The 26,719-nt window shown below is 29.1% G+C and overlaps 2 protein-coding genes across 4 annotated transcripts; both read right to left on the bottom strand.

Moving 5' to 3' along the window:
- Nucleotides 1–16,511: 16,511 nt before the first annotated feature.
- Nucleotides 16,512–21,613, bottom strand: LOC129318814 (disease resistance protein RPS5-like). Of its 3 annotated transcripts, none has more exons than XM_054963777.1 (7): nucleotides 21,494–21,613; nucleotides 21,316–21,404; nucleotides 21,154–21,229; nucleotides 20,822–21,062; nucleotides 19,221–20,544; nucleotides 18,240–18,576; nucleotides 16,512–16,927 (listed from the first exon to the last, which is right to left on the bottom strand). In XM_054963777.1, the coding sequence occupies exons 1-7, from the start codon at nucleotides 21,530–21,532 to the stop codon at nucleotides 16,697–16,699; spliced, it is 2,337 nt and encodes a 778-aa protein (XP_054819752.1). In that variant the 5' UTR covers nucleotides 21,533–21,613; the 3' UTR covers nucleotides 16,512–16,696. The 3 variants fall into 3 exon arrangements, with proteins under 3 accessions (XP_054819752.1, XP_054819754.1, XP_054819755.1); XM_054963779.1 differs by having other exon boundaries at nucleotides 16,512–16,912; XM_054963780.1 differs by lacking the exons at nucleotides 21,154–21,229; nucleotides 21,494–21,613.
- Nucleotides 21,614–21,620: 7 nt separating this feature from the next.
- On the bottom strand, nucleotides 21,621–24,722 carry LOC129317347 (uncharacterized). Its single transcript, XM_054961689.1, has 6 exons — nucleotides 24,318–24,722; nucleotides 22,308–22,410; nucleotides 22,117–22,204; nucleotides 21,938–22,024; nucleotides 21,676–21,841; nucleotides 21,621–21,643 (listed from the first exon to the last, which is right to left on the bottom strand). Exons 1-6 carry the CDS (start codon nucleotides 24,667–24,669, stop codon nucleotides 21,621–21,623), a joined length of 819 nt encoding a protein of 272 aa, XP_054817664.1. The 5' UTR covers nucleotides 24,670–24,722.
- Between the last annotated feature and the right edge of the window lie 1,997 nt (nucleotides 24,723–26,719).

The raw sequence follows: 26,719 nt of genomic DNA, 5'->3' as shown, positions 1-26,719 counted from the left end.
TGTAATCTGCAAATAAATAATAAAATGATATTCACATAATAAAAAGAAGTCAACTTTTGGAGGAGGGATTCTCCTTTTCATCCTGTGACAAAGTGTATCCAGACTCGGTCTCCCGCATCTTAAGCACAAGTCCTTTAACATCTCAGGTAGACAGAGAAGAAGGAGTAGAACTCATCGCCAACCACACACCAAACCACACCACTTGATGGTACATATTCCCCTCTTCAACGTCTCGGATTCGCCGCCACCAAATATAACCTACATCCATTCTCTGAGAAGAAAAATGATAGAAATAGAGGTGACCATTGACATAATCCTTACCCTTAAAAAAAAAAAAAAAAGGCTAGTCGGGATCTGGTCGAATCCTCATCAAGCCACCAAATTCTTTTTTGGCGTTGGGAGCTTTTTCTCATCTCAAAAAATTGTATTCAAATTTGACAAATAAATCATTAAAAATGAAGAAGAAGGTGGGGTGAAGGTAGGAAAGAACTCGAGAGGTTTCCCCCCATAATTTCTTTCGTCGATTTTGAAAGCCAACACCAAAATTCAAAGAAAAATACCCAACATTCGTTAGTCCTAATTTAAACCATCGAAGTATAAACATAAATAAATATTTGATCGTTTTTTCAATGCGTCAATGAATTCTTGGCGCATAAATTTAATCAAGAAATCGTCTAGCCCCCTGTCCTGGAATTACAAAGAGAACGAAAATCTTACCAAGCTTCAAACATACGCATTTGATGTTGTAACAAATTCATTTTGGGTTTCAGATGACCCTAAATCACGATTTGAACACTGAATAAGAAATTAAGAGCAAGCTGTATATATGCCACAAACTGCGTTGGTATAGTTAATATTTATATGAAGTTCTATTTGATATAACCAAAATAATGTATTTCCAAATTCTAGAGGGAGTCCTATAATATAATGCAAGGTAGGGGATGCTCTATATAGAACAAGAGCCGTGAAATGAAGAAGCCTTCCACCCAAAGCCAACAATGAGACTGTTAATTAACTTCGTCAAAATCCTTTAACCACCATTCTATATTGCATTGTCCTCTTCCTCCCATCAATAGTACAAAATAGCCTTTTGAAACCCTCATATTTACATCAGTTCTAGCACATGCAGTCTAGAAATAGGAGACGGTGGCAATATAAATTATGCAGGTTAAATTTTTCCACTTTAAGTAGAGGGAGTTTAATCAATTTATTTTGTGATCCTGAGTTTAAATTGTAGGATACGCAGTCATGTTAAATAAATATGACAAAGAAATGTTCAAGGTATTAATAAGGTTGGTTATAATGGTTCTACATAGCAGGAGTTCAGATCAATCCAAATTGGAAATAGTAGGAAGAAGAGGAGGGGAAAAAAAACAAAGAGCCTATCTATGGGTGGCCGCGCAGAGAATGCGCGGCTGAGAAGGAGAGCGCAACTTCTTCATGCATTCTCTCGTCAAACATGAGCCAACGATTGAAAATTTTAGCCTTATGACGGCAAAGGATAATTAATAACGTATCGATCAATTGCGATTATTTTTCTTCCAGCTGTAATGAAAAAAAGCATTTGGTAGTTGTCCTTTTCCTCATTAAACAAAAATGCATACTACTCCTTTGATCTTATTTATAAAATAGAGAAAGAATATTTTTTGTCATGTTTGTAAGTCATGATAATACAGGATAATATTAAATTTTTTTATTGGATAAATTGGAACACTTGCAAAAAAAAATAATTTTCTACTTAGAAAATATGGATTAAATTTTTAAAAATTTGGGTATATGATTAGTTCATATTAATAAATAAGAGGTTTATCATTGATATATATATATATATATATAAAAAGGGGTTTTAAAATTTATAATGGATTTATCATTAATATACAATTGTATATTATTGATAAATTTAATAAACTGATTGTTTTGTTTTTTTTATTTTATTTTATTCGTAGATAGATTTTGATACATATTTTTCTTTTGTATAAATATATTTCATATTAAAATTAATAAGATAAGTTATTATTTTCACAAATTGTATTACAATATCAAAACCAAATTTTTCTATAATTCATTATTTTGCACACATTTTAGTCTTGGTTATAGTATGAACTTGTGTTTTTTACATCAGTATATATATATATTTATTTATTTATTTCTGTTAGTAAGATCTTATTTATTTATTTTTATAACAAGAAAGATCTTATTTATCACGCACTTTGCTCGCAGAAAATGATAATGTTGTCGGCTTTGGTCCAACCACTTTCAATTTTCAATTCCTGTGTGTCTTTACATCTCTTTCGCTCACTCTCACCGTCTCTCTGTATGTGTGTATTATTCTCCGATCTTTAAACAATATCCCCTTCAATATTATTTATAAGACATCTTTTAAAATTAATTTTTAATTTAAAATATTGGACACCTTATAACAATTAAATTAGTTTTTTAATTTTACCCACATAAAAATACATCTCACTTTTTTATAATATCAAGAAAAAAATTTAACTTTCTTTAAAAGGAATGAAATGGTTAAAGTGTCCTATAATAAGGATTGAAGGGAGTATAAAGCATTTTGAACAAATTTTATCCTTAACAAAGTAGTTACTATCTTAAAATTAATACTATCTTTTCATATATGTTTCTATTCAATAAGTTGTTTCACTCTAAAATAAATGTAGAGTAATTTATTTATTAAGGATACTTTTTTTTAAAAAGTTATGATTACACATTGAAATACCAAAAATGCTTTATACTTTTTAACGTTCAACTCTTCAAAAATTGTCTTATATTTTTAGATGGAAGGGGTATATTTTTCTTTGGAAAATATAAGCACTTTTTAATTAATTTAGATCCAAAATATTAATAATTTAGTATTATTTATAAAAAAAATTACTCAGTTTACCTTTTATACTTATTAATCTAAATTTTTGTATTCATGAATTTATAACATTTTTCACTTATTATAAATTAAAAACAAAGATAAAAAGAACAACAACATATATTTTTATAAAAATAACATTTTCATTAATATATAAATTATTATAAAAAATTGTTTATATTTTGAATAGGAAAGAATATTTAAATACACCACACAATCATACACAAAGATGTGTGCGTCCTATCTTTCTGAATTCTAGCTTTCTCTTTGACCATGATTCATACTGGGTAAATAATACTGAATTCTAACTTTCAACTAACATAATTAAATATAATGGGAAGGATAGTCTCTCATAATGTAACAAATTAAAATTTAAATTTTCACCATAAATATACCCAATCATATCTCAGAGAAAATTATTTTTAATAAAAAGATATTTGTGAATAATTTAAAAAAAAAGTGTTGCACTGTTCCCTTGTCCTCAAAAGAAAGCAAACATTGGATAGTCGGTTACGATGCCACCACTTGTATGTGGGCCATGTACCACGTGCACATAGTTAATGAAGGATCTGTGTTTGGTCCGTGCTCATCACTCCTATGGGGTAATCTCGGCCCTTTATTTTTTTTAATAATATCTACCGTTAATTTTAAATTATTTTTAATATTATATATATATATATTATAAAAAATTTAATATTAACTCAGGAATTATTTTTATACTTATTAGAGGATGAACACCATGGTATTCATCACGGACAGTCCATATTTAAGTTTTTTTATTTTTATATTTATTAAAATAAAAATATGTAAAAATAATATAAAAATATTTACTAAATCTGTTTATCACAATTCTGATTAATATGGATTTAATTTGGATAACTTAATTTAATATTATTTTTAATATTTTTTATAAATTGACTATCTAGATGTATTTTGGATAATGCAAATATAATATAAAAGGTTTAATTTAATATTGAAAATTTTATAATTTTTACAAATCAATTATTTAGATGTACTCTAAGTAGTCTATATTTAATATTATGATTTATTTATAATTTTTACATATTTTATTTTGATAAATGTAATATTAAAAATATTTTAAAAACAATTTAATATCAATGACAGAGATTACCCAATGAGGGTGACAAGCACCTTTGCTGCCGAATGCAGATGACGTTAATGAACCTTTGTATTCTTTTAACCATAGAAGTGACATTGCAATTTAAGGATAAAATTATACTTTTTTATTATTTTAAGATTAAGATACTAGGTTCTCTTGCGAAAGTATTTTAAAACCCAAAAATATTCATTTCGTGAAAAGACCAAGGGCCACACTGTTGGGTGTTGATTTTAATTTATTGATTTAGAAATGGGGTCTTTTTTTTTTTTCGATAACATTAGAAATGGGGTCTTTGATATGGAATGATTATGACATTAGATTCTGATCATTTTAAATTCAGATAAAATCATGAGAAATAGATATGTTCACATTAAATCTGATTAAAATATTTTGAAAAATATAAAAAAAATCTCATGTAATAATGAATTATTGTCATTGAGAAGTTCCATATATCTTTATTGTAAACAAAATTTGTATTCGTAACAAATAATTAAGTATCGATTCCGGCATGAAATACGCAATGAACTTAGCAATAATATCTTATTTTTTTGGTAGCAATGATGAATAGTAGCATTGACTTTTCTTTTTCCATTTTTTATTTTAGTTCTTATTGTTTAAAAAGAAGATAACACTGTCAAAATTTATTAATATGAATAACAGAATATTAATGCCAGTCATATAAATTAAGAAAAATATATGTAGTCATTTAGTTAGGTTAAAAATAGACTTTGGATTTTTAAAAACAACAAAACAAAAACAATGTTTTTGTAAGGCCCACAAAGCATTAATCTCTCCAATATTCTTGCCTTTTTTATTAGTATCAGTTTAAAAAGAAGATGTTTAAAGAGTTTTTATATGAAAATATTCACAAAAATGACGCTAACAAAGTAAAAGAAATAATTTGTGACTAAATTAAGCTAGAATCAAACTTCTTCCATGTATAGTAAAATCAAGCTTCTATTTTATTGGCATCATCCTTGTGAATATCTTCAGATAAAAACTCTTTGAACCTCTTTTTCTTAGGCTGATACTGAAAAAAAAAAGCAAGAAGATTAGAGAGATTAATGCTTTGTGGGCCTTAAATGATATTTAGTCAAAATTGAGGGAAAGATATTAGATGGTCCATTTTTTTTTATAATAAAGGTTACTCAGTGCTCCTTGAAAAATAGTAAATTTATACCTTTATCATGCTCATATGTCATACCCGTGTCGTACCACGTGTCATTGTGAGCCCCACATAATGTTGTCAGTTGAAATTAATAGCGAGTTACTGGATGCTCCATTTTTTTAAAGTTCGTGATTTATTTTACAATATCTGATAAATTATGCTACCAAATGCTCCTTGAAGAATAGTATATGGCTAAATTTGTTACTTTATTCATTGATAAAAATTAAATTTATTTGATGATAATTTATGAGAAAATTATCTATAGGTTCCATGGAATATACTTATTTATAAATAAGTCATGCAAAATTTAAAAATCACAGCCAGGTCTCTTAAACCTTGATTGTAATTTGAAATTAGGGTGCAGAGAATAGTGTCTCTATTAAAAATACAATACATCAGTTAAATAATTTTTAACTATTTCATCAATAATTTATAGCTATCATTTCAACTTTTTACAACTATAACTTTAACTTTTTACATCTTAGTGATATAGTTATAAACAATTAGTATTAAACTTTATTAGTAATACATGATCGATTTAACTATTAAATATGTAAAGTTATAGTTGTAAAAAGTGAAAGTAATAATTATAAATTACGGATAAAGTAGTTGCAAATAATTAGTATTAAATTTGTTAATAATACATGATTGGTTTAACTATTAGATATATAAAATTATTATTTTAAACAGTTAAAGTGATAGTTGTAAGTTATAGATAAAGTAGTTGTAAATATTTGCAATTGATATAATGTATTTTAACAAAGGCATTATTATCTTTTGACATCAATTTCAAATTACACTCAGCTTTTAAGGAATTTAATTGTGGTTTATGAATTTTGTGAAACTTGTTTGTAAATAAATTTACTCTGTGGTACTTATATATAATTTTTCTTTAATTTATTCTCATTTAACTATATATACATCAATATATTTTACACACTAGATTAATTTAAAAATTAATTTGAGTTTTCAAACTTAAAAAATTCACAATAATTGAAGAAAATATAAAGGATTAAAGTAATAAAAATTAAATTTGAAGGATCAAAATGATAATTAAGACAAATTTAAAAATAGAAAGTTTCATAATCCCTAAAATTAATAAAATAATCTAATTAACTGACATGATATCTACCACAGCGTAGTTAATGGCCTCTTTTGTTTTAAATTGTTCATGAGTATTCTCCTTTCAAATAATCATATTGAAAGCATAGTTGGATATTATATGTGAGTACTTCTAACGGAGATTCATAGTTTAACTCATCATGTTTCGAGGGAACAGCCCTTTTTATTATACATGACCCAATTAGTAACTAATGCCATCATTTTAATTTGCAATGAAATCCACCTGCTATATGTTTATCCTATGTATACAGGTAAAAAAATAATTATTTCAAAAGTTTATGTATATATAATCTAAAACTCATTTATTAAGTTTAATTTTAATGAAGTGTGTGGAAAATTAAAACAATAGAAATACAGAGAAGTCAATAAAATATGTAAAAATAATAAAAAAAAATAAATGCAGGGAATTTGATTAAAAATAACATTAAATCACATGTGACTTGTGAACATATATCCCCAATAAATTTTATATCTTATATTCAATTGATATTGACATTGAGCATTTTAACAAATTTTATTCTTGATTTGCTGTTGGGCATATGCATGGAATTATTCCCTTTGCATTCATTAGTTCTTATTATTCTGAGTCATTCATCCTTGGATAACAAAAATTAAAAAAAAAAAAACGTACTCCTCTAATTTTATTTATGAGTCACCTTTAATATGTTTCACCAGTACCAATAAAAATTTTAAAACTAATTAACTCTATCTTAAAATTTAATAAATTTTTAACTTTACTCCTATTAAATATACACATTTTAATAATATATTTTTTCTATCTAACATTTAATGAAAGATAAAAAAATTATTATAAAAATTTAATGATGTAATTTATAAATAAGATAAAAAAATTTTAAAAAAAATTTATTATAAAAATTTAATGACATAATTTATAAATAAGATAAAAAAAAATTTTCTTTCGATCCTATCAATAGAATTAGAGAGGGTAACAAATACAGCTTCCAATCGGATAGGTTCTAGCTATATATCCGAATGACACGGATTTCCAGATTCCAGGTGATGAGAAAACGAGAAGGAAAGTACACCGATTACATATAAACAAAACACAAATTTAATTTCCTTTTGTTTATTATTGTTTGGGAGATGTTGCTGCTAAAGTAACTTATAATTGAATGAAGGGGTAAGTAAGATACTCGACCAATGAAAGTTTGGGTGAGTGGGAAGGGCTTTTATTATTTAAATAAATGATTGAGGGGGTTCAAAACTCCGCCTATGTTTATAGCCGGTCCCAAGCCCGGGTAAAGGAGGAGGGTTGTGTTAGGCCATCAACAGCCAATGTAAAAATTTGTTGAATCTATCATGAACATGGACAATAGACGTTATAATGTTAATGCTAGGTCGTTGCCCGTAAGTAACGCGCTGCATGGCTCGAGTACAGTGATAAGTGAGTTAGAGCCGCTGCATCGGCGCCCGGATGTAGTGTTAAATGAGCAAGGGCTACCGCGTCATTCTGGACGCACGCGACTAAAGAAGTTAGTCCATAAGAGCAAAATTAGATTTGGTACTTGGAATGTTGGGACATTAAATTGTAAATCTGTAGAGGTTGTAGGGGTTATGATTCAAAGGAAAATCAATATCCTTTGCTTGCAAGAAACAAAATGGCGTGGAGAAGGAGCTAAGGATATTCAAGGTTTCAAACTTTGGTATACAGGAAAAGTAAGTGCACGCAATGGAGTAGGCATCATTATAGATAATGAGTGGAAGAAGAACGTTGTAGAAGTTAGCAGAATTGGAGACAGAATTATTTCTTTAAAAATGATAATTGGACGTGAGACTGTTAATATTGTTAGCGCTTATGCGCCGCAAGTCGGGACAGAAGCCAGTCTTAAGGAATTATTTTGGGAGGATCTGGAGGGGTTGATTCGACACATACCACAGAGTGAAAAGATTTTTATTGGAGGAGACTTTAATGGGCATGTCGGGAGGGAAGCTGGTCAGTATGCGAGGGTGCATGGTGGTTTTGGTTTTGGAGAGCAAAACAATGAAGGGCAAACTCTTCTTGATTTCTCATTGGCGTATGATTTTAAGATTGCCAACACTTGTTTCAAGAAGAGAGATGAGCATCTCATCACTTACAAAAGTGGAGCCTCAAGGTCGCAGATTGATTTTCTTTTGGTTAGGAACACAGATAGAAAACTTTGTAAAAATTGTAAGGTGATCCCTGGAGATGCTGTAACGACACAACATAGGGTCCTAGTCCTTGATGTGTGTATTATGAGTAAAATCCAAAAACGTCGACAAGTAGTAACACCAAAGATTAGGTGGTGGCAATTAAAAGGTGAGAAGCAAGATATTTTCAAGCGAAATCTTTTGGATAAAGGAATTTGGGATTCTCAGGGAAGTGCTAACATCATATGGGAGGATATGGCTAAAAAGATACGGGAGGTTGCAAAAGTAGTTTTGGGAGAATCGAAAGGTTCTGGTCCGAGAGATAAGGAGTCTTGGTGGTGGAATAATAGTGTACAGGACAAAATCAAGTATAAGAAGAACTGTTTTAAAGCCATACATTTGTGTAACAATGAAGAAAATTGGAAGAGGTACCGTATGGCTAAGAAGGAAACTAAGAGAGCTGTGGGTGAAGCTCGTTCCAAAGCTTTTGAAGAATTTTATAAGAACCTTGAGACGAAGGAAGGAGAGCAAAATATTTATAAGATTGCCAAGAGTAGGGAAAGAAAATCAAGAGATCTAGAACAGGTAAGGTGTATTAAGGATGAAGAGGGAAGAATTTTAGTTACAGATGATGAAATTAAAAATAGATGGGAGACTTATTTTTCTAAACTTTTCAATGATGGAGAGGATTCATCTAGTAACTTGGAGGATTTAGTAACTGGTGAAGGAGAACAAAATTTGTCATTCTATCGAAAAATACGTGATAAGGAGGTAAAGGAAGCTCTTAAGAAAATGGCAAATGGTAGAGCTAACGGACCTGATTGTATATCTATCGAAGCGTGGAAATGTTTAGGTGAAGAAGGGGTGAGATGGTTAACTAAGTTATTTAATGTGATTTTACGGTCCAAGAAAATGCCTGATGAGTGGAGGAGAAGTACATTAATTCCTATTTATAAAAATAAAGGAGATATTCAGAATTGTACTAACTATAGAGGGATTAAACTCATGAGCCACACAATGAAATTGTGGGAGAAAGTAATTGAGCACAGGTTGAGATTGGAGACAAGTATTTCTGAGAATCAATTTGGTTTTATGCCAGGTAGATCAACTACAGAGGCAATTTATCTACTAAGGGGATTAATGGAAAAGTATCGTTGTAAAGATAAAGATTTACACATGGTTTTTATTGATTTGGAAAAAGCTTATGACCGTATACCAAGAGAAGTGCTTTGGAAAGCGTTGGAAAAAAAGGGAGTACGGATTGCTTATATTAAAGCCATACAAGATATGTATGAGGGGGTAAAAACTAGTATAAGAACGCCTAATGGTCAAACAAAGGATTTTCCTATAAAGATTGGACTACATCAGGGATCATCTCTGAGTCCTTATTTGTTCAACTTGATTTTAAATGTTTTGACGGAACATATTCAAGAGGAAATCCCGAAATGTATGCTCTTCGCGGATGATATAGTTCTTATAGCAGAGACAAGAGAAGAGGTTAATTGCAAACTTGAGTTATGGAGGAGGACATTGGAGTCGAAAGGTTTTCGTCTGAGTAGAAGTAAGACGGAATATTTATATTGTAAATTTGGTAAAGGACTATTCGAAAATAATTTGGAAGTGAAATTGGGAGATCAAATTATACCTCAAGTGGAAAAGTTTAGATATTTGGGAGCCATTATTCAAAATATGGCGAAATCAGTGGAGATATTTCACATAGAATTCAAGCTGGGTGGTTTAATTGGAGAAAAGCTAAAGGAGTTATTTGTGACCGTAAGGTGCCTAATAAACTTAAAGGAAAGTTTTATCGTACTGCTATCAGACCGGCAATGTTATATAGTAGTGAATGCTGGGCTCTAACGGGACAGCAAGAGCATAAAGTTGGAGTGGCAGAGATGAGAATGTTACGATGGATGTGCGGACATACACGTAAAGATAAAATTCGAAATGAGCACATACGTGAAAAAGTGAGGGTGGCACCTATTGAGGAAAAAATGGTAGAAAATCGGTTGAGATGGTTTTGGGCATGTACAAAGAAGATCAAGGGAGGCACCAGTGAGAAGAGTGGAACATATAACTTTGAGTCCGATTAAGAGAGGTAGAGGAAGGCCTAAGAGAACACTCTTGGAAGTTGTTGAACGTGATCTCTTAATTAATAATATTTGTAAAAGCTTAATAAATGATAGAGTACAATGGCGTCTTGCAATCCATGTAGCCGACCCCACCTAGTGGGATAAAGGCTTGTTGTTGTTGTTGTTGTTGTTGTTATTGAGGGGGTTCAAATTTCAATGTTTGTATTATAATAAGTTAATTAGAAAATATTTACCTTTTTTCTTTCATATCTTGGGAGAGATAATATATGTTGTCAGTGAAATTTAATCCTTACACAATTAAAAAAAATAAAAACAATTAGGCAGTTTTTCCTTGTTTGGATCTTGGCCGTGCTTATATTAATTAACTACTTAAAACAAAATAAAAATGAGTAACCAAGTAACCAATGTTTTAAAAGTTGGATCGAACATTGGGTCAAAAACAAATTAGTGTTCTCAATTGGTATAGTCTAATCGGTTAGGCCATGATTAAATTGATGATATAATAATTAAATAAAAATAATATTAACTGTATATATAAAATAAATATAAGAAACAAATTTACAATATGCCTAGTTGCTAATCAAATGACATAATATGACCTTAAATTAATAATATTATAAATTAAAATTTTATAATTTGTTAAATATATGTGAATCTTATTTAAATTAGATATAAATGAGTTCAAAAGTATATACATTTATATTTATAATTGTCAACATCTTTATAAAAAAAAAGTCTCAAATCATATTTTGTACATGTCATCCAATTGTCCAAAAATAAAATTGGTTTTAAGTAGAAATCTAATTTTTTATTTTTTTTATTTTTAATATTTTTTTAATTTTATGTTTAAAACCATCCGATTTTTTAAAAACTATTTCAATTTTTAATTTAATAACGACTCAACTCTGATTCAATCTAATTCAATCATAAAAATAATTTTTTTAATTTAAATTGAATTGTTAATGATTTTGATCAATGGTCCAAGCAGCATGACTCCTCGGTTTGATTTGGTTTTAAAAATAACGTGAGTGACATATCAAGTCGAAGCGACTTTACAGTCTCCTTCCAGTACAGGATTTCCTGGTTAATGGATTATTCCATTCCTAGCCAAAAAAGAAGAAGCCCCCTTCTTTGCACTTAACAATATTGACGTATTCTAGATTCTAATAATTAAGAAGAAATCTACAAATAAGCTAGACCAGTAGAATGTTCATATAATATAAAAAAAAAACTTTTAACTTCCCTATTTGTAATAAGTTATGAATGACATGACTTACGTTTTAAATTTTGTAGAGAACACAATTCTACATGAGTAATAGAGTATGATTACAACACACATGAAATATGAAAGCAAGGATTAAATTTTCCCATAAATTAAATAAACCCTTCAAGAATTTGCATATGTAATGATATTATTAACATAAGAATATATATAACAGCATTTTCTGTCACAAAACTGTAAAATTTATATGCTTTTTTTATAGAATAATATAACCCCAAATGAGATTACTAATATCATGTATTTGAAGCACTATATAAATGACGTAATATTTTATTATTAAGAAAATAGATCAAATTTGTCATTTTTTACCCCTTTTTTTTTCAACGAGTAAGGGACTCATCATGATATTACTTAGTACTTTCATTAAACAAATGAGCCCTGGCTATGAAATTCTGAAGCAAAATAAAGTGTATGCATGAACTCCAACACCAGAATATATATGTTTTCACTGTGATAATATGATATATATATATATATATATATAATCTTGAAATGCAGCGTACCACTATGGTACTTAATTTCAAAGAGAATACATGGAAAGCAAAAATGTTATTTTTTTTAATTGCTCAATGATATCTTTCTATTGAAGATAATCTTATTCAACTCACAGTCGACATAAAATGTGGGCATATCTTTCAGTAAGAAATTAAACTGTAATTTTTCATATTACAAAGAATTAACTTCTTTTGCTAGACCTGATACTCGTTAGTGCAAAAATGTTATTTTAACTCCACAATAAATAAAAGTTAACTTTTGGGAGAGATGTTGACATGATTTTATGATATCAATGGCAGTTTGGTTGGGCCTGCTAACCAGAATTTAAAAAAAAAAAACAATAAAAGGAATGATTAGCTCCTATGAATCAAATCCCAAACAATTTCAACAAAAAATAAAACAAAGAGAACAAAAAAAAAAAGAAAAAGAAAAAGAAAGAAGGCGGGTGAGCAAACAAAGCATGATAAAATGGCATCCATAAAATGAAAGAAAGTTAAGTCTTAGAGGAGAGATATGGACCTCATTTGCCACTTATCCAAACGAATCCCGTGTTTCTCTTCTCCATCCAAAGGACATTTCCTTCCATCACTATCGAAGAGTGGCATAGTTTCTCACAACGAAAGGCATAAAAACATTTGAGAAAAAGGACAGAGCATGGTTCCCTGAATACAAAATTTAATTCTGGTGGCTTATCAAAGTTCACAAATTTTAGTTTGGGGAGGGTGATGGTGGTAGGGGAAATAATCTCACCACTATAATCCTGTCCAACTATTTCTTCCATCAAGTCACAATACTTAATAGAAATGGTCTCTAGGTTTTGCAGCTGTGATAATAATTCCCACTTCATCAGAATCCTTATCCTGCTGCATTTAGAAATATTGAGATCTCTGAGGTGAGGAAATGGGGCGCACTTATGCAAGGATGCAACAAATGGACATGCCACTATTGGTTTTAAGTCTTCCAAAAGGCAACACTCACTTATAATCAACTCATTGATGTCTCCTAAAGCACCACTCTGTTTCCCAAATCAATGTCATTAAAAAAAAAAAACAACTGTTTTTAAAGAATAGGCATCGCGTCCAACATTTTCAAGAACATTATTCCATGATGTAGCTGAACGCGGACAATAATTTTTGAGTACGCGATCCAGTGACTGAACCGGAAAAATTAATTAGTCAGGGCAAAATTTACATTTAAAATAAATATTAATATTTTTAACATATAATATTTTTAATGTTTATTAAATTAAATTAAAGGTAAAATTTATAACAATAGAAAAAATAATGTGTTTAAAAATCCCAGAAATTTATAAATATTAGAAAATAATAATGTTTTTAATTTTATTATTTATTAAATAAAATTTATCTACTTTCTTGTTTTGTATAGTATAGAAGTTTTTGAGATAATTTTTTTCATTTATGCAATTAGAGAAATTTATTTTTTAAATTATTATTTCCTCTATTATAAAACTATTTTTATTTAGAGAGTATGGTAGTGAGAGCCATAAATAATTGAAAGTTCATTTATATATGTATAAGTCAATAATAAACCTTTAATTATATATAAATAAACCTTCAATTATTCAAGACCATCATTATTTTTCCCCCTCTTCTAGGAACTGTCACTGGCATTTTCCCTTTTATTTAAGTTTATTATGTATAGAATAAATTTTAGGCAGAGGAATGGAAAACTTTAAGGAGACATGATTTTTCTAAGGTGGTGGCAACTGAAAATTTTTGGGGGAGGTAATTGAAAATTTTTCAAAATATAATTTTTTAATTTTTCCCTTATCTAGTAGGGGCAAGTGCCCCTTCTATAATGCATGTAGGTCCGTTCCTGTTGCGATCTTTGTTTCTGGAATCTCATAACATAGGCATTAAACTCTTCAATATCACTAAACTTTGCTAAAATAACTTCTAGCTTTCTCAAACCTTGTAGATCGTGTTCCCTCACATCCATGAATTTTGGGGTATGGTTCAATATAAGAGATTGTAAAATATAGATGTAAAATAGTTGTGGACCCACCACAGTGGTAACAAAGCATTCTAATAAATTTTGATCATCTAACGTGGTCAAAAGACTGAAAGTTATAGTAGCAAGAACTTGCTTTGATTTTGGCGGCGAAACAATACGAAAAATTATATTGAAAGTTTGGGGGGAAATGAAAAATATATTTAATGATGATTAATTATGAAGTTTGATATAAGGTACCAATCATTGAACCACTAAAGTTAATGAGCAAAATTGTGAGTGAATCGTGATCACCTCAGTTATAAATAAAATATTTTATTGAATCAATTAAAACATTAGTTCAACTAATTGGGTTTGGCCTGTTCTTTATAATTATGGTCTCATATGTATTTATTATAAAAAATTATATTCGTAACGAATAATTAAGTATCGATGCCTATGGCATGAAATACGTAAGCAATGAATTTAGCGACATTATCTTGTTTCCTTTGTAGAAGCGATGAATAACTAGGAAACCACTAGACAATTGGCTTCTTCAAAAAGAAAAATATTTATATACTTATTGATCTTTCTTTTTAAAAATTACTCCTTTTGTCCTAATTATAAGACAACATTGGGAAGATCTTTTATCCTAAACTATAAGACAATTTAAAAAAATTAATATTTAATTAATAATACTTTTTTAATATTACTCTTTAAGTAAAGAGAGAATTGAATGATGTTATAACTTAATGATTAATTGGGTGGGGGGTTTTGCTAAAAAAAATTGTGTAAGGGCATTTTTTAAAAATTTATAATGTTGTTTTGAAAAAGTAAATTGGTAAAATGTCATTATTATCATTTATTGGTATGCATAATCCTATATCAAGTTATCTTATAATTTGAAATGAAATGAGTAATTAATATCATGATCTTAATTGTAGTATAATATATTTAAAATATATAACACTCATCAGATAGGACAGAGAAAGAAGATTAATTTTGATCTTATTTACAGGGCAATTCACTATTTTTAATATTCATATTCACTTTTCTATCTTTAAATGCTATAAAAATTATTAAAAATAATTATTTTTATTTTTATTAGAAGGTAAAGGTGAAAAATTATTAAATTTTAATATAGATAATGAGATTTAAAATTTTCTTTCATTAAAGTGAAACATGCTTCCAGTGATATATAAACTGGTGAGCAAAACTAAACAAAATTAATCACACCAAACTCATCCAAACTAGTCCAATAAAAATTAAATGAAACCGATTATTAAAAAGCTTTAATTTGGTTTTACAAATTTGAAAATTGAATGGTTTAGTTTAGGTCTCAGTTTTTATTATCTGAAACTTTAACCAAACCTACACCATATCTTTTATATTTTTAAATGTAATTTTTATTATTAATATTGGACATTATTGTTTTTTTTTTAATTTTAACTTCAACTAAAGTCTAACTCGTATCCAAAATACTTTAATAGAATTTTCAATCCTTCATTTCCTAATGTTATTATTCAGTCAAATGGATATACTCATGTTATTTAAGAATGATCTTTTAAATAATTTTAGATGTATAATTTCACCATGTTTATTTAAAACAAGTTACTTTTCATTATTGAAATCAAAACAAGTTATAATGAAATTTAGCTTGTGTTACTTACAAATGCATATACTCTGATGTTTACTGATAATAAAATTTGAATATTTTTATTTTGAATGTGATCATTTTCATTCATGAATGATAGAATGAAGGATGTGATTTGAAGTTGAAATGTGAAAGGAAAAAAGAGCCAAAAATTATAGTCAGTCTCAATATATAATTTATGTTAAAGAAATATTGAAACTTAATCCATATATAAACAAACAAAATCAAACTATCTAAAAATTGAACCAAATTGATCTCGATAAAAAATCAATCAAATGTCATTTTTTAGGCAAATAGATTGGTTTTATTTGGTTCGTGTTTTGATTAAAAGCAAACATGAACCAAAATCCAAAGAAAAAAAATTCTAAACTGTAGAAACATAACCATGAGTAAATTTTTGATCTTTAGGTGAATGCATCAATAAATTCTAAGAGCATAAATTTAATTAAAAAGAAATCTTCTAGCCCCTTTCCAGGAGTTATAAAGAGAATTAATGGACATCTTACGAAGCTTCAAACACATCCATTTGATATTGTAACACACATTTTGGGTTTTGAAGGACCCAACATTGCAGAGCATGATTTGAACACTGGATAGGAAATTAACATCAAGCTATGTATGCCACAAATTGGTTTGGTATGGTTAATATTTATATGAAGTTCCGCTTGATATAATCAAAATAATGTACATACACACCCATTTCAAAATTCTTGACGGAGTCCTGTAATGTAATGAAAGGCAAGGGATGCTCTTATAAAACAAGAGTTATGAAATGAACGAGCCTCGCATTCAATGCCAAAAATGTAACTCCTATTAATTACTGCCAGTAGCCTTTAACCACAATTTTATGTCCTCTTCACCATCTTCATCCTCATCCTCTTCTTCTTCCCCATCCCCATCCTCATCCTCTTCTTCTTCCTCATCCCCATCCTCATCCTCTTCTTCTTCCTCCTCCTCTTCCTCCTTCTTTTCTTCTTCATCATCCTCGTTCTCTTTTTCTCTGTCCTTCTCAACCATATTTTTGAGCTCCTGATCAGATTGGTTCTATTAAAGCCAAACTCACAATTATATTAAGCATGAAAGAGAAGCATTCTAGCGACAAAAAGACCCACACTGTAACTATTTAGAAGTATGGCCATGAGCACAATAACAACATCCAAGACTGATACTAACTAGTCAGGCCTTTTGTCATTAACACAATTTCAATACGACAAACAAATTTGTGATGCCATATTAATTTTCTACTTTTTTCCCGTTTCAAATCTCCTAATTTAATTTCCAGGGGCGTAAAATATTATCTCAGTTAATCATAAATTCAATGCAGCCAAAAAAATGAAAAGAATTATATTCAAACCTTACAAAAGAGAACAGCCATTGAAAAGGAACAAGGGTTTAGAAGGAGAGAAAGAAGCCTTGAGATTTTTTTCCAAAACCCAAAGATATAGATCCCACATTCATTGGAAATTACTGGTCTGAAAACCATAGAGGCATAAATATCATAATCAACAGAACAGTTTTACTTCTATCAATAACTTTATGTTTTAAAATGGAGCTCCAAACAAAATCCTTCTTTCGCTTAGTTGAATTGAGTTCTTTTCTTTCTTCTGAATTTTGACTTTCTTAAATAAAAATATGTGAACAGATGAATTTTCTCCTCTATATCAATTTCTCTCATTAAATTTATTGAATCCGTCAATCAATTCAGAGGGCATAAATTCGATCGAGGAATCATCTAGCCTTTTTTTCAGGGGCTACAAAGGGAACCAAAATCTTGTCAAGCTTCAAACACAAACCCATTTGATCTTGTAAAACATTCATTTTGGGTTTCAAAGGATCCTAGATTGCACTACACGATTTGAACACTGAATAAAAAAAATTAAAATCCAGATGCATGTGCCACAAACTGGTTCGATATACATAGTTAATATTTATCTGATGTTCTGCATATTATAACTGAAATAATATGTTTACACATCCAAACTTTCAAAAGATCAATTAAATTTTGACCAAAATAAAAAAAAAGATCAACTAAATTTAAGTTGAAAAATGCACGACTTATTTTATTAGTAACGACTCCAAAATTGACCATGAATTTCAGCATTCAAGTTTGATCATCTCTAAAACAAAGTGTTAGACCTAAATCCAAATAACAGAGTGAAAGAAAGGGGAAAAAACAGAGCAATGGTAAAGAGAAATTTAAAGTATGATAAAAATTCATGACAAGTATTTAAAATTAAAATAAAGATAAATAAAACAAACACAGATAGCAGTAATGTTCATATACGTGCTCAGCAAAGAAATGATAAAATGATATCCATATAATAAAAGGAAGTCAACTTTTGGGGGAGATATGCACCTGATCATCACTGCTCCAACAGTATCCAGTCTTGGTATTCTTCATCAGAAGCTCATGTCCTTCTTCAATTTCTATCGAAGGGTGGCTTAGTTTCTCACAAAAGACGGCATGAAAAGATTTCAGAGAAGGGCAGAGCATGGTTCCTCTGAACACGGAATTTAATTCTGGTAGCTTATACAAGTACACAAATCTCAGTTTGGGGAGGGTGATGGTAGGGAGAATATTGTCATTGCTACAATCCTCTCCAACTATCTCTTCCATCGACTTGCAAGATATTACAGAAATGCCCTCGAGGAGGTGTGATAATAATGCCCACGTCAGCAGAATCCTCATCCTGCTGCATTCATGAATAAAAAGGTACATAAGGTGAGAAAATGGGGTGCATTTATGAACGAATGGAGCAAACGGTGCAGCTATGGGCTTTAAGTCTTCCAAAAGGTCACACTCACATATAATCAACTCCTTGACGTCTCGTGGAAGCACCACTCTGTTTCCCAAATTAATACCACAAAAAACAACCCTTTTTGAACAATAGGCTTCCCAACCATCAACATACAACTTGAGATAAAAATTCAGTGACGTAGCTGAACTTAGATGGTATTTTTTGAGCACGCGATCTTTGTACGGGAAACTCTCAACATAGTCATTAAACTCTTTAATGTTACAAAAGTTAACTGAAATATCTTCTACATTTCTCAAACCCTGTAAATCGTGTGCCCTCATATCCATTGATTTTGGGTAACGGTTCAATATAAGAGACTGCAGATTGGTCATTTTGGCTATCATTGATGGTGATATTTTCAACTGTTCTATATCATCTAGATTCAGATATCTAAGATTGACCAACAATTCCAAGCCACAAGGTGCTTCAGTTATGGCAGTATGTGAAAGGTCCAATGATATTAACCGCTGCAATTTTACTAATGAAGGCACATAACTCAATTTTGTACAATTTGAAAGTAATAATGTGATGAGACATACCAAGTTAGAGATGGATTCGGGCAAACACTCGATGCCAGTCCTAGACAAATCCAGTACTTTAAGAGAGGCATGTTGTTGAAAAAATCATCTGGGATCCATTTGAGATCATAATTACAATCTAAACGCAATGTGGAAAGTTTAGAACACCTAAGAGATGTGCCATCTACAATTTTCTGTATTTCATTTCTGCTCAAAAAAACTTTTTGCAAATTTTCATGCCATTCACCATTTTCCGGTATTTCTGTCAAATTCATATCAGATTTGTCCATAATTTCATCAGTCTTCTTTACAATATTAATAGCCATGACCCTCAGCAATTTGGGCATAATCCAAAATTCCCCATCATATATTTCCATAAGCAAACTGCCATTCTTTAATTTCTTCATCATGGTGTAACCTTCATTATACTGCATCTCCAAGCTCTTTTTCTCATCTATCCATTCCTCATGGAAAAATCTTCTAATCAAACATCTAAAATTACTGTCAACAAAACATTCCTTGCCAGTTAATGCAAGGTACAAAAAAAATCTTTGCAATTTATTATTTAAGCAAGCATAGCTAGATTTCAACACAGGAAATACCCTCTCCTCCATATCACTTTGCCCCTTATCCAAGTTTTGAAGGCATTCCAACAGATGACTCCATTCTCTTTTCCCTTCTTTTCCCTTCATGCTTCTTGCTATCGTAACAATTGCAAGGGGCAAACCCTCACATTGTTTAGCCACAGTACTTGCTATAGGCTCCACTTCACTAGATTGCATCATATGGGATCCAAGAGTTGTTTTAAACAATTCCCAACCATCTTCTTCATTTAATGGTTCTACTTCTATTACGCTCTTCAAGCAGTTCATAGTTTGGCACACTTCCCATGAACGAGTTGTCAAAATCAATTTAATCCCATTATTCGAAACAGGAAATCCAACCTCTTCTTCTAAAAAGATAGGATCCCAAACATCATCTAAAAGAAGGACACATCTATTTAAATGCTTAGATGCTTGCACCAATTTCCCGGATATTCTTTTCACATCATGCTCATCAGATATGTCTAAATTAATTGATCTTGCAATGACCTTTTGCAACTCATAAATGGTATCATATCGTGATGCTGTAACCCAAATAACATAGTCAAAGTCATCGCCAGCTTCTTTTAAAAGCTTGTTATGTACATGAGTTGCTAAAGTTGTTTTCCCTGCTCCTCCCATTCCCCATATCCCAATTGTTGACACCTTATTTTCCATTAGCCATTTCCATATTTGTTTAGCATAACTTTGAAACTTCTTGCCCACTAACTCAATTGTTGGCAATTCATAACCTTTAACACATCCTAGCAATAAGAATAAGAATAAGAATAATCAATTAACATGAGGTCACAATAGGAATTATTTCTTTCAAACACAAGAAGTGAGAAGAATAAAATACAAAAATAATTGAATATATTCCATTTATATATCCTTCACCATGTCTTAAAAACAAAGTGATAATCATTTAGTATGATATGATAATAGCTATTACTTACTTTAAGGGAAGTATGATATGATAATAGCTATTACTTACTTTAAGGGAACTTAGAAAGAATATATAATTTAAGTTAAAGCATATACCTTTTTCCAAGCTAGCATTTTTTCTCTTGACTCTATTATCAGAGGCAACCAATTCCATACATGCCCCTCTTCCAACATCTTCAGATAATGTTTTGCATGTATCAACCCACTTTCTTTCAATTGCAGTTTTGCCTTGCTTGCATCTTCTTGCTACTTTATCATATAGTGTTTTCTTTTCTTGGTTTAAGTCACTGTTGAGGAACTCTAAAGCCAAATCCAATCTTTCTTTATTACTGTCAAACTACACATTTTATCCATATCATTTATATGTATGCGTGAATGAATATGTATAGAGCATTAACAAAAACTAACAAGTTGGCAAGTGACCATACCTGAAATGAGGGATTTTGCCTCACAAAATTATCTGATTGTTGCATATATTTAATAACAAATATACCACAATCATATCTACGTATTGAAGAAATATGATATGGTCAGGATGCACACTTGCTTTAATAAAGCTAATAATTTAGAATAAAAAATCATAAACTCACCCATTAGGCTGTAATGGGATATTGATTGCCATCGTCCAGAGAAATTTTGTGAACATGGCAACCCCGAGGAATTTGTCCATGGCAAGCAACTACATATACGAAATTAATTATATATATAGAATTAAAATATAAACATCAATATATTAATTAACGAATATTACAGTTATTTAATACTTACCAGTTTTTGTGTTGTTCGTTCACGTTCAGTTTTATCCATAAATTGATCATAAAGAGAATCCCATATTTCAACAACTTCATTCTTCACATGAATAATGTATAAATAAAAATGTCCACAAGAATTTTTTTTAGCATGGACAGGAATAAAAATCTGTAATATGTGATCAAAAAAATCAGATTGACATATAGTCGAAAGAGCATTCATAATGGTAAGCGAAACATCAACTACAAGAAGAGAATAACATAATACCTTCTCACAATAGTTTAAGTGAAACATGTAGTTTTCTCTCATATTATGCCGCTCAACAAAGTTAAGGAAGGAACTTACGTCACTTTTGAGCGCTTCATTCTATAACAAAAGAAACATTAAACATATTTTTCAATAAATTTTTTTAAATTCCAGAACTAACATATATCATCCTATTAAAAGGGAATAAAATATCACCGAAAACATCACTGGAAGGTACAAATTCAAAGGTTTACTTTTCTTCCTTTCAGTCTCCGTCAAGATATAGACAAAAATATCTATTACCTAAGAAAACAGAAAAATTAAAAACTCTTTAACATAACCAAGACATTCCTCAATAATAACAAATTAGAATAAAAGTATAAGTAAATACTCACCCACGAATTCAAATCGGCCTCCGGTCTAAGAGTAATAAAGTCAGATTGTGTCAAATGTAAACGTGGTGAAGAGAAAATTTTCTCATCACTGAATAAAATATAAGATTAGAGATTAATATTTAAGCTTAGAAAAACAAATAAACAGAAATACTATTTAGTAATATAATTCGAAGTATGTATATAAATCTAACCTGCATGATTGTTCAAAAACATATTGAATCAACCGCAAGTCAGCTTCATTCACCATATGAGAAACAGAGAAAGGGCAAACATGAATCATCTCTTGATGCATAGCTTCAGTGTGTTTGAAGGACATGTAACAATCAAGCATTAATGTTTCATTCCTCGCTCCAATAAATAAGAAGAAAAGCTGATACCTTATTTAGAATTAATATACTAATCATCACAATCCACAACATATACAAAAACGATGTTTATCACTAATGTTAATTTGTCCCTATGCGTCCCATGTGCCTAGGTTCGTAGACTTAGGTCTCTGGTGCTGGTGTCAAGTTAGTACCAGGGATATTGGACCTGTTTAGTTTCTGTTTTCATTTTTTTAAAAAAATTGTTGTATAATATAATTTTTAAAATTGTTTTTCAAAACAAAATAAAATAAAAATTTGCTGGGTTATGTTAATTTAAAAATAGCTTTACAATTAAAAAAATAGACTAATAGTAATGGTTATAGGCAGTTAATGGTAGTAATTTATGATAAAAATTAATCAACACTATAATTTTCAATAATCAAATGGAATATATTTTAAAAAAAATGAAATGAAAACAACTTGAAATTGTTTCTATTTTTTTGTTTTTTAAAAAAATGAAAATAGTTTTAGAAACAATTAAATCGAAAACACTTAATCAAACAAGTTTTTAAATTTTTTTTGTTTTTAAAAACAAAAAATAGTTTTTAAAAACAAAAAAAATAGGACCTTAGGACCTATTCGGTTTCTATTCTCATTTTTTATTTTTAAAACTATTTTGTAATGCCATTTTTAAAATTATTTTTCAAAACAAAATAAAATGAAAATATGTTTGGTCATGTTAATTTTAAAATTATTTTAAAATTTAAAAATAGACTGATAATGATAATTATAGGTGATTAATATGGTGGTAATTCATGATAAAAATTAGTTAAAATAATTATAATTTTTAATAATTAAATGTAAAATATTTTTAAAACAAGAAAAATAAAAAAAATAACTTGAAGTTGTTTCTTTCTTTCTTTTTTTTATTTACCAGTAACTTGAAGTTATTTCTATTTTTTATTTTTAAAACAAAAACTAAAAATAGTTTTAAAAATAATTAAATTGAAAACACATCATCAAACAAGTTTTTAAATTTTTATGGTTTCAAAAACAAAAAAAAAAGTTTTAAAAAACAAAAAACAAACAAGCCCTTAGTTTCTGATTTTCCTTTTTTTTTTCTCCTAACAACAAAATTGGCATTTGAGAGTTGAGTATTTTCATCCTCTGTAAATGAAAACTTATCAATAAAATTTACAGGTGTAATCCTTTTTTCTTAAAAACAATAATATAATATACACACACATAATTGAGAATCATGTTATGGCGATAATTTTTGTTGATGAGTTGCAGGGGTTAGATTTGATTTCACAGTTTGCATGTGAGTAGACCCGTGAACACAAGCCAGGCCTTCAAACTTATAAAGCCAGTTTCAATCTTGCATTTTTTAGAGTCAGACTATAAAAAATGGGTGTTTTTTTTTTTTAACCTAAAAGGAATTTTAAGCTTCACCTTAATCAACCTGTTAAAAAATAAGTTTGGGCTAACTCGTTAGGCCCAGTTTTTTTATCTAATTAACATGTGGTTGAAATTGTTAAAATTTGTTTAATTGAAATTATTGATGTTACAAAATAATATGGTTAAAATTATTTGATTGATTTTAATTTTTGAATTAACATATAAAAATGACACAATTTATTAAATTATTAGTATAATTAAAATTTTAAATTTTAAATTACAAAAATTCAGCCCAGGCCTTGCAGCTCTGCGTACGAGGTCCAAGGCAAAAAGCCCTTTTGTGGGTTAAAATAATAAAATGTGCTCCAAAAGATTGTTATAATAGTATACTATTATTATAATAGCTGTCAAATAAATGGTTTAATAATACCCTAACGAGATACTGAAATATCACTCTCCCATTTAAAGTAAAATACAAATAATATTATTTCGTACCTTGGGGATGAGGGAGGTCTTCTAGCGAGAAAGAATCATCAATGGCAAGGAGGTCCTCTTTCTCTTTGAGATCACTGGTCACTTTGTCGGAATTGGTATTGTTTAGCTGAGGAGAACCAGGACACAGTCGAATTCCCTGACCCTTGATCTGATTTATATGGGCTTTGATGCGATTAGCACTTGCTGCAAATTTCAATCCACAATGTTTACACTCTACTCTTTTCCCTTCCAACACCCTGACGTGTTCCCACATGTCAACTGCCTTGGCCTTCCACCTGCTCCTGGTTTCTCCATCACTCTCGCATTCAATTTCTCCAAACAAAAAACAAAGAGAAGCAATAAAGAAACCCATATCAGAGACAGGGAATCAGTATGAAAGTCTGAAACGAACAAGCAAGTAGAGAGACAGAGAGTTGGTTTGCTTACTCAGGTTTTACTTGAGGTTCGGAAGATGAGAGGAGCGATCAGATCGCTATGATGTGAAATATGATGCCTGAGAATGGGGAGGAGGAAGAAGAAGAAGAGGCAGCAGTAAGTCAATAATAGCAAAGTCGTCTCCGGATTTAGGTTCAGATCACGGGTCTCTTGGACACGGCAAAATTCTGAAGCTTTGAAGTCATTGGGGCATTCTTTCCGCCTTCTCGGGGAAGGTGACAAGGATGGGAGGTGACAAAGATAATACTTTCTTTTTCTTAAATTATAAAACATTTAAAAAAAACTTTGACATTTTACAGTGTGAAATATTTTGATAAAATTATAGTTTTACTAAACAGACTTATTCTATTTATTTAATAATTAAATATAAATTTAAGGTTATCAAATAAAAAATATTTTTAAAATTTTATAATTTTTTTAAAAAATAAATTTGTTAAGTTTATTCAATAAAATTTATAAATATGTAAAATTTTATTTAAAATTATTTTATAATTTGAGACAAAAAGATTATTCTCTTCATTTAAAAATGTAAGGTATTTTTTGAGAATTTAAATATTAAAAAATATAACATGTTTTAAGATGTAATCATTGTTTTTTTTAAGTGCTCTATTGAATAAATCACTTTATATTTATTTTAGAATAAAACACCCTATTAAATAGAAGTAAATATAAAAAGATAAAGTTAGATTTAAAAATAAGTAACTATTCTATTAGAAGTGAGATTCGATTGAAAATATCTTATATTTTTTAACGAAAGGAGTACAATCTTTGTTGCTCTTCCATTTAATATTATAAAACATTTTTAATTTAAGTATAATTTTAATAAGTTAGTTAATTATGTTTAAAATTATATACTCTTTTCATATTTATACTTTTTTAGTAGTTTGTTTTTATTAGAAAACTTTGTTAATTATACTGTCTTATTAAAGATATTTAAAAAAACTCATTAATTACATTTTAAAAGACTTGAAATCACTTATATTTTTTAATATCTCACCTTAAAAATATGTTTTATATTTTTTAAATAGCGAAGTATCTTTTCCAAACATTATGGGAGCAACCTAAATAATATTCTATAAATAACATATAAATAAGATTAATTATATAAATCACTTTATATTTATTTTAAAATTAAATATTAAATAAGAATCAAATTGAACTTAGAGCTATGTTTGGATTAACTTTAAACTGAGGTTGGGATGGCTCAAACCTTAGTTAAAAGCATTAAAAGCTCGTTACAAAATAAAAATCATGTTTGGATTGATAAAAAATTTCAATTGAAGTTAAGGTTCAAATGAGTTTTTTTTTTTTTTCAAATCTCATTTTCATGACTTTTGCATTAGCCTTGAGTGGTGGAAGCATTTAATCCACTTTCAATTTTTTATTATTATTTATTTTTGCATTGGCATTCAGCATGAGAGGGAGAGCTTTTTCTTATTTTTTTACTAACAAAAGCAGGAGAAAGGTTGAAGAAGAATCTCTAATTAATTAACATGTTTAATATATATTAATTTATTTTATGTTTCTTAACTCTATTTTTTAGATAAAATTATAATTTAAAGTTTCATTTTTTAAAATAGAATGTTGGTTAATCAAAAAGTTTAATATTTTTTAAAAAAAAACCAAATTAATCACAAAAATATATAATGAAATTTATGTCCTTTATTATCATTATACTTTTAAATTGACATTTGAATTAAATTATTCAAATAAATTTTAATTTATTTAATTGACTTTTAAAAAAAAAGTATCCAAACAAAAATTATGTTAAAATTACAGATATTTTTTCTAACCTCAGTTGAGTCCTCAATTGTAGATTTTTTAATCAAATACACACATAGAAAGATGTTAGTTTGAAGACAATTAGTGTCATGCTTTAAAAATAGAGAATGACCGGCACAGGATGTGAACCACTGTATATCCCTTAAGCCTTGAATCAATTAATCTTTCTATGACTAAAACCTAAT

The sequence above is a fragment of the Prosopis cineraria genome, unplaced genomic scaffold (assembly GCF_029017545.1).
Source record: "Prosopis cineraria cultivar Desert tree isolate PC_DT_omini unplaced genomic scaffold, ASM2901754v1 PC8, whole genome shotgun sequence".
NCBI lineage: Eukaryota > Viridiplantae > Streptophyta > Magnoliopsida > Fabales > Fabaceae > Prosopis > Prosopis cineraria.
The sequence above is the reverse complement of the archived record's forward strand: the minus strand, read 5'-3'. Positions and strand labels throughout refer to the sequence as shown.

Excerpts from the sequence above, each read along its gene's own strand:
- LOC129318814 (XM_054963777.1), bottom strand. The coding sequence starts at position 21,532 with ATGGATAAAACTGAACGTGAACGAACAACACAAAAACTG. Across the intron at positions 21,405-21,493 it reads AACGAACAACACAAAAACTG|TTGCTTGCCATGGACAAATT; the intron begins GTAAGTATTAAA and ends TCGTATATGTAG. Across the intron at positions 21,230-21,315 it reads ATCCCATTACAGCCTAATGG|ATATGATTGTGGTATATTTG; the intron begins GTGAGTTTATGA and ends TTCAATACGTAG.
- LOC129317347 (XM_054961689.1), bottom strand. The coding sequence starts at position 24,669 with ATGGGTTTCTTTATTGCTTCTCTTTGTTTTTTGTTTGGAGAAATTGAA. Across the intron at positions 22,205-22,307 it reads GTTTTTGAACAATCATGCAG|TGATGAGAAAATTTTCTCTT; the intron begins GTTAGATTTATA and ends TATTTTATTCAG. Across the intron at positions 21,842-21,937 it reads ACCTTCCAGTGATGTTTTCG|AATGAAGCGCTCAAAAGTGA; the intron begins GTGATATTTTAT and ends CTTTTGTTATAG.